The 8,196-nt window shown below is 40.8% G+C and overlaps 1 protein-coding gene across 5 annotated transcripts in view; it reads left to right on the top strand.

The window, feature by feature from the left end:
- The window catches only part of CCNT2 (cyclin T2), a 47,687-nt gene that overhangs the window by 27,664 nt on the left and 11,827 nt on the right, over positions 1–8,196 (top strand). For all 5 annotated transcript variants that reach the window (XM_019522498.1, XM_019522500.1, XM_019522499.1 and 2 more), the window contains 3 exons: positions 3,154–3,199; positions 4,694–4,857; positions 7,529–7,599. In XM_019522498.1, the coding sequence (XP_019378043.1) occupies positions 3,154–3,199; positions 4,694–4,857; positions 7,529–7,599 (281 nt within the window). The remainder of the gene's footprint in view (positions 1–3,153; positions 3,200–4,693; positions 4,858–7,528; positions 7,600–8,196) is intronic.

Genomic DNA, 8,196 nt, shown 5'->3' with positions numbered 1-8,196 from the left:
ATGTGACCTGACAAGCAGTACATTGCTGGATGACTATACCACGCCTGGGGGTGGGGGGGGTAAGCGGGGGAAGGGAAGCAGAGAGCTTGGTGTACCAAAAGAGAGGTGAGGTGGACTCCAAGATTTGCTATTCTTATTCAGGGTGGGATATTGTCACCATTCCTTAAAACCCTAGAGGTCCTCTAAAGAGTCTGGAATTGTTGGGGCTGAAGAGGAAATTGGTGCTGTTGCTGCTAATTGGAGGATCAGAAATGAGATTTTCTCCACCTCTTATGCTGAGATCACATTCAGTCCTTTTCAGGTTATACTGTCTGTGCAGTCTAGCATTTTAACTAAGTTTGGTGGAACATGAAGGCAGGAATATGGGTATATTTGTTTCCATCTCAAGGGCCCCTTAAAAAAAAAAAAAAAAAAAAAAAAAAAAAAAAAAAAAAGAAAGAAAGAAACAAAGGAGTTGAGCTTGAGATGGGGCTTTTGTCAGTTCTATCTACCCTGCAACATAAGATTCTCCTTTAATTGAACCTTGGAACACAGTTAGTTCTAGGATTGATCTGATTATCTTGCAGGATGACAAGTATTTTGTAATGACCATCATGCTTACACTAGCACTATAGAAACTGCAGAGAGTCTGAAAGACTTCCAAATCACTGGTAGAATTCATATTACTGATTTGGAGCTACGTACTGTGGTTGTATTTGGCTGAGTGTCCTGTGGAAAAGGAGGTAGATCAAAATCTCTCCTTTCCTTCTCCAGAGGATGTTGTGACCAGTGCAGTTTATATACTAGTATATGAGGCACCGTGAGAAGTTCTTAAATGTAAATTGTGCCCTCCAACTAGGACAGGTTGATCCTGTCTGTCTTAATTTTCACCTGGGGCTTCTGCAGCTTTATCTCCAAGGTCTGCTAGTCTTGAGTTGACAAAGTCTGACTAAATTGTTGCATCTTGAACCCTCATACTGGGGATTCTCCTCATTTTTCCAATATGTACCAGGGTTCAATCATAAGTCGTCTTTTCAGAGTCACTATAACCTCTTTACTTTTTCCCAGAGGATTCTAACAGCTCTTCCTATTTCCCAGGTCTTAGTTGAGCATCTTCTCAGGACACTAGAAGTTCCCCAGCAACCTGCTGCTCTTCTAAGAATCCTTTCACAGCGAGTCTAGGAAGCTTTTACACCCTCACTTTCCTAGGGCCACAAACAACTTAAATGGCTTTCTTAGCAGCAGACCAGTGATTATTTCTCTTGAAAGGACTGCCACACAGCTGCTTTCAAGATCTTCCAGTAGTATTGCACTTAAATACCCAATGTTTAACAAAAGGTTCAGACTGATAGCTCAAAGTGCATCAGTTGAACTTGGGGTGCTGTTGTGATTTAATAAACTATTCATAAACCTGCCTGGGTTTCATGGAAGGCACCGATCCTCATTCCCCATACCTTTTGGAAGGCAGATCAGCTACAACAAGTTGTGCTGCGAGGGGTTGATCACTTCTTAAGTATCAACCCCAGTCTCTATGGTGGTTTCTTCAGCAAAGGAGTAGGTAAGACAGATGTATTAAAGCAGTACTGAGGATGACAGGGAATGCCATTTGGCACAAGTATTTTAAACTGGTATGCAAAGCTGAAATGTGCAGATTTCAATATTTTTTTCCCTTCTCAAATTTAGACTGCTCAGTTTTTTGTTTTGCATAATATTCATTTCTGGATTTAATTATTAAGTTTATGTAAAATTGGCTTTCGGAAACCTGCTTTCTTCCTACTGTTATCAGAAGTTATGTTATATTGATACTGCATCTTCCTTTAACTCAAACAGGTTGCATCTTTGCCAGTGAAGATGTCTTAAATTTATGCATTGAAGAAAATTATAAACACAAATTGTTGGCCTCTCTATTTTTGGTGCTGCCTTGTAAATGTCTGTCAGTATTTTCTTATAGACCTGAAAACATGGGGGGTGGGCTTGGGGAAATTAAATTGATGTGGAACTGTTAGCGAAGTGGGCCAAGCTAAGTGTTGAGTGGAATCCAGTAAATTGGCAGTTTATTTTCAATTGCTGTGGATTAGCAAAATTCTTGAAAACAGATCTTGTTTTTAAAGCTTTTGAAGAACTTACCAAAGCTCTGACTTTGAAACCCATTGCTCCAATCTTTCTTTTTTCAGATTATGATAAATGTCCTGTTAAAATAGAGGTTTGTGGCAATGCTTCCTTTGACATAAGATCCAACAATACACTTTTTCAGGTAGCACTGATTTCAAATGGTAGTGTCAAAGTAAGAATTAAATAAAGGCTGCATTCAGTCTTAAGTTAAACCCATTGTGCCTAGACACTTCATCATAATACACTCGAGTAAGTGCTCTTGTTTGATTTAGCAGCATTGGGGATTTAGCAGATAAGGTCCAGACACCTATTGACTGTGATGCCCTAAAGACAATGCAGTCAGTCTTATTTGGGATGCAGGAGTCTTGATCTATTTTATCTTATTTTTAACAAAATTGTTTTAATATGGTGGAAGTCTCAGTACAGATTTAACTGTATTCTGTGCTTATGAGTGGTCATAAGCTACTTTGAACAGTTTGGTTGGGGATTGGGCATCTTCTGGGGCTTCAAAGGATAGGTACGGTACTAGTGTGTGGTTAAGTTTCTTCCTTAGCTACCATGTGTCCTTTTTGCTAGAGAAAAGTCCTAATCTCTGGCCTGCAATACAGCATGAACAAATTATCAACCTGAATGCCGTGTCGAGACCCCCAGGTGAAAGGAGGGTTATGATAAGGAACCATTTAGGAGCCAGGGTGGGGAACAAGGCATGCACAAGAGTTGGGGTGGAAAGGAAGAGAGAGATCATTACCATGGCAGATTTGGGAGGGATAAGGTGGTGTGGAAGGGAGGCTTACATGGGGACCATTACAAGGACAGAGTACTTCATGTGCTGTGGGAGGGCTAATGAACTGGATGATTTGTTCCTCTCCAGTTCTAAAGTATAGCTCAGTGAGGAGGAGTAAATCCATCTTTGGTGGTAAAGGCAAAATAATTTACTTGTAAAGGCAGTTAACTTTTATTTTAACACTCCTCAGGTTGATTTTCATGCATTAATTTTGGAATGAGACCTAGTTAGTGTAGCTAATCTTTCTGCTTTTCTTTCTTTTCTTTTTTTTTTTACAGCAAGCAAGGATTTGGCACAGACATCCTATTTCATGGCTACCAACAGGTTGTTATCCTGAACCTCTTTGTTGCACTGTTGTAGCACACTATAGCTTCCTTTACTGCAGGGCCCCCTCCATGTGTCTTACCCTTGTTGCAACAGGAGACTGGGCCATCTACAGTGGTGGTACCTTTCTGTTTGCAGTGCGGTGTATTGTACAAGGGCCTTATGGCACAAAGGGGTTAAATGCACAATGAGAAGTGTAGTGGTGCTTTCTGATGACATTTTCTCGATTGTGAGTGCATAAGTCTAAAATTGGTAGCCTGAATAGCAGCTAAAGATTACAAAGAGCTAAACTTAACCTAGAAATTCGAGCATCTTGGTAAGTACAAAACTATTTCTAGTTTACACTTGTAGTTAATGGCAATTTTCTCTTATATTTAAATATGTTGACCCAGTCCTAACTTTATAAAACTGTAGTGGGCCTAAAGCAGGGGCGGGCAATTATTTTGGGTGGAGGGCCGCTTACTGAGTTTTAGCAAGCCATTGAAGGCCGCATGACAGGCAGCCAGGGGCAGATAAATATTAATTTTATAGGGGCCCCGTGGGCTGGATAGAATCGCTTGGTGGGTTGCATCCAGCCCCGTGGGCTGCATTTTGCTCAGCCCTGGCCTAAAGCTTACCTGACTCTTTCTTTTCAGATAGAGTAGAACTAGTCAAGAAATGTTTGTCCTTTCAGAGGCATCTTCAATTAATGTCTTTAAACACCCTGCCCTGCCTAGTATTTATATTATGGTTATCCAGGTGGTACTAACAAATGTGGTCCAATTAGTTTGGTACAGGAGAGAATGTGGAAGCTGATCTAAGTCTTGTTTTCCAATCGCTTCCACCTGTTTGCAAATAAGTTTGAGTTTCACTGCGTTAGACATTGTTCCAATTCTAGATTATATAAGTAACATTAAAGTTCTCATAATTATTTTTGGTGGTCCTTTTTGTTTGGAATAATTTCTTATTTGAAAGAACAATGCTAAAACCAGAAAAGTTGAACCAGCATATTTGTACTGCAGCCAGCTGCAAAATTGGGATATAAATCTACTCATAGCTTCAAACTTGGGCCTGATGAAAGCTAAGCATCACAAATGTGATCAGTTGAGTTTCTAGAGAACTGTTGGGTATCTACATATAATAGTTTGACACAGAGACTGCATGATGAACTGTATGAATATGTATTGTGATGAAGTTTTATCACCCATGTTAAGTTGAATTTTGGTCCTTTTAAAGATGATAATGGAATTAATTAGGAAATACTATTAAAAAAAATAACTGTTAATCTTGTAAGACCAAACTAACAATTCTGTCCGACAAATGCCCTGTCCTTTCTTTGTTGAAGGCAGTAAGATTAATTTTAGGATTTATTCAGAACTTATTAACAGTTTAATTAACTGATGTTTAATTGCTGTTGTTTGATACATCCTGACCTTAATAGTTGGTTTGTTTGGTTTTTCTTTTATTTTCCATGTTTGAATTCTTTGGTTCCTCATTGTGAAACTTGTGCAACAGTCTGCATCTTACTACGTTCTGCCTTCAGTACAAACCAACAGTGATAGCATGTGTGTGCATTCACCTGGCCTGCAAGTGGTCCAATTGGGAGATTCCTGTATCGACTGACGGAAAGCATTGGTGGGAATATGTGGATCCTTCAGTGACTCTAGAATTGCTAGATGGTAAATTGGTATTGCCTTTTTATATTTTCTAAATGAGACATAGTTCTTATACCTTTGTCAGTATTATGAATTAAATATTAGCATAGCCACAGCTGTCCCAGTTTTTAATTTAAAAGAAACTTTTAAATATGTATGTTTAAATCCCACACATCTAACATGTGAGTTCTTCATTCCCACCCCAGTTTTTTAATGCCAGGAAGTAGAGCTGAAGCTATTCTATATCTGCCTGTCAGCAGCAGTATTCTTCCGGTGCGTGAACTGGAATATTGTTGTAAGACCCATACTTTCCCCTCCTTGAACTGCCTTCTACCCACAAACCCATTGCTCTGCAAGACTTGGTGTTGGGGATGTACTGAGGATGAAGCCTTGCCATACAGTACTGAGATCTCATAGGGCAGCCTGAGGCTCATTTAATTCAAATCGGTCTTCAAAGCTGTCTGTTGTACTAGTAGCCTCTTTAGCCTCAAGAGCAGTCCAGGGGGTCAGAAAGATAACTGAAACCATTTCAGCCCTGCTGCCCCTGGGCTGCAAGGCCTATGCATCTTTTAAAAGGGAGGCACAGAATTTAGTCATGTTGTTAATTGCTTTCCTGAACTGGGGCCTTAAGTAGCTAGCCATACTGCAACTTAAGTCTTTGTAGAGTAGGCCACCTTTAGCAGACAGTGTACTTTATTCCTACCCAGACTTCTGGATACTAGGTGGATTACATGACTGAAATGAGATGTACTGCTAAAGTCAGTCCTGCATGTGAGAAGGGAACTGGGTTTAGTCCATAGAGTTGGGCGTTTGGATGAGTGGTGTGGGGTTGGTCTGCGTGCCCAAACTGGGCATCAGCCCAACCCATCCCTGCACGTAGGGCCGTGTTATTCAGCCTACAGAGATTCCCCCACAGGTCTGGAAATAGGGCAGTAGGGGAATGGCAATTTATGCTGCCACTGCTATCCTGCTGCAAAATTTCCAGACTCATGGACTCCTGTGGGCCAGATCTGGCCCACAGGCAGATCTGAACATTCCTGGTGTAACCCATGGAAAGTAAACTATATAGCCCATGGAGTCAGTCCTGCAAAGGAAGAAAGATGTCTTTTTATTCCCATTAACAGAAAATGAAATGGTTGTCTAGGTAACTACCAAAAATGTTTGTTAACTTACTGTTCTAGCCCTGCTTTTTTCAACCTAACCAATTTTGTCTTGAGCTGGTCCCATGTGTCATCTTAAATTTGGATTATAAACTCCTTGTGGCAGGGATTGTCTTTTCCTGGCATAGAGGAGCCTCCGGTTATGACCTATACGTATTACTACAATATGAGTAATAAATGGCTACATAATAAATGGTGGTTGATATTTGGAAAACTCTATATTGATTAGATTTTGCTAGGAGCCATTTTGGAATGAAAAAACAAATTCTTAACATACAATTGTGTTTTACACATCGCTGACTTGGATGTGGGCTACATAGGTTTCCTGGGGCCTGCTGCTCTCTTCCCTTCACTATTTCTTTTGAATGAGAACTTAAGTGATAAAAATGAATGAATGCACTCTTAAACAGAGAATCAGGAAGACAGCTTAAAATTGTAAGGTCAGCTGCCTCTGTCTCAATGGGATTTTAACTCTGAAATAACTCAGATGACGACACTAAATGTCAATACAGTTGTATTACTTGCTAAGTTTTTTTTTTGGTTGTGTAATTAAATTGGAAAGGCTTGCTTCATCTCTGGGTCTATCACTTTTTCTGACCAAAGCTTGGTCAGTATCGTACAGTAGCAGTAAGAGGAAAGAATGAATAGAAACACCTGTATGTAATAGGAAGGGGAATTAGAAAAAGACCATCAGGAAAACTTAACTTACAGTTTATTCTGCAAGGCTGTTAAGGACTCAGTTTTGCAGGTCTTAAGTCGTATCTTGACTCAATACCTGATGATTTTTGGGTACTTACTTTCTAATGTTTGATAGAAAGTAGTGGATTTTGTTTGCGTCTGCTGAAGAGATGGACTTAAATTGCCTCATGGACATCTTAATTGAAAAGACTATCGAAGAAGGAATCTGAAGCAAGTTTAAGGAAGTGAATCAAGGAGCCCCTCATCCTGCATCCCCAGCGTGAGGATCAGGCAGGGGACAGTTTCAGGCCCTCACAGCATGATTGGGATATGAGTAATTTTATGCCCCATCCCAAATATTGCGCATCGTGCCATGCTTGTCTGGCATGGCAGACAGTGTGATTTTTGAGATGTGGCATAACATCTTTGAGATGTTAAAAATGGTATGACTGACATCTGTTGGAGATCTTAATGTTCTTAAACAAGTTTTCATGCAGAAAATGTATTTAATTTCTGAAATTTCAATGTCTTCAAATAATGCGAATTTTTACACTGCTTACTTTTTGTGCAAGCCTTGTGGAATTCTGTTTCTGAACAGTCATCTTGCAGTACCGAAAAGACATTCCAACATGCTCTTCATAATGTATGATTTCACAGAACTGGAAGTTGGTTGGAGAAAGCAGTGCTAGTTCTGCTGTTCCCTGTAGCTTTGAGCTCCAAGTATGTTTCCTGTATATTCACATTTAGTGCAATTCGTAGTGCTGCATGGTTGTGTGCTGCTAATCAATAAAGTTGGTAAAAGTTTTAAATGTTGTTACTGATTCAGTAGCAAACACGGCTTTTGGTTTTCTTTTCAGAGCTTACACATGAGTTTCTGCAAATACTGGAGAAAACACCTAGCAGGCTGAAAAGAATTCGGAATTGGAGGGTAAGAACTTATGACAAACTGTATAGGCAACTGAACTACCACACAGCTAAATAAACTTCTGTCACACCGCCTTAACCTTCCCCAACTGTATATTCACAACTGTTCATTCTTATATTTAATTAAAATAAAAGATCAGGATATCCACTGTGTGGCCATTGTTGAGGTATACTTTGTATATCTTAAGTCAGGGTTGTCCACCTCCTAAGCCTCCTGGGATCACACCAGCAGGGCCTGCGTGCTACACAGGTTGCACCAGGCAAGCCACAGTTTGCTGGACCACGCGGATGCTTTCCCACCCCTCTTGTTCTTCATGGGCACCCTCATCCCCATTACTGCAGTGGGTGCCCTACCACTGCTGCCCTACACAGGTGCAGTTCTCCCCCCTTTCCCCATATGTGTGGCCCAGGCACTGCCTGTCCCTACCCACCCCCTGTCTCTTGCGGTGCCTGGACACACTTCTTCTCCCACTGCGGCTACACAAAAGTATGATCTTGCCCCAGTGCTCATGGCCTAGACTCGCCCTCAGCTCACTGCATTGCCTCGTCCCTTGGGGTGAGGGCAGGAAGCAGCAGCCAAAGGGAGGAGCTGTTGCAGCCA

Source organism: Gavialis gangeticus, unplaced genomic scaffold, assembly GCF_001723915.1.
Source record: "Gavialis gangeticus isolate Ggan-Ray unplaced genomic scaffold, GavGan_comp1, whole genome shotgun sequence".
Lineage (NCBI taxonomy): Eukaryota > Metazoa > Chordata > Crocodylia > Gavialidae > Gavialis > Gavialis gangeticus.
Note: the sequence above shows the minus strand (reverse complement) of the source record. Positions and strands in the feature narration are given on the sequence as shown.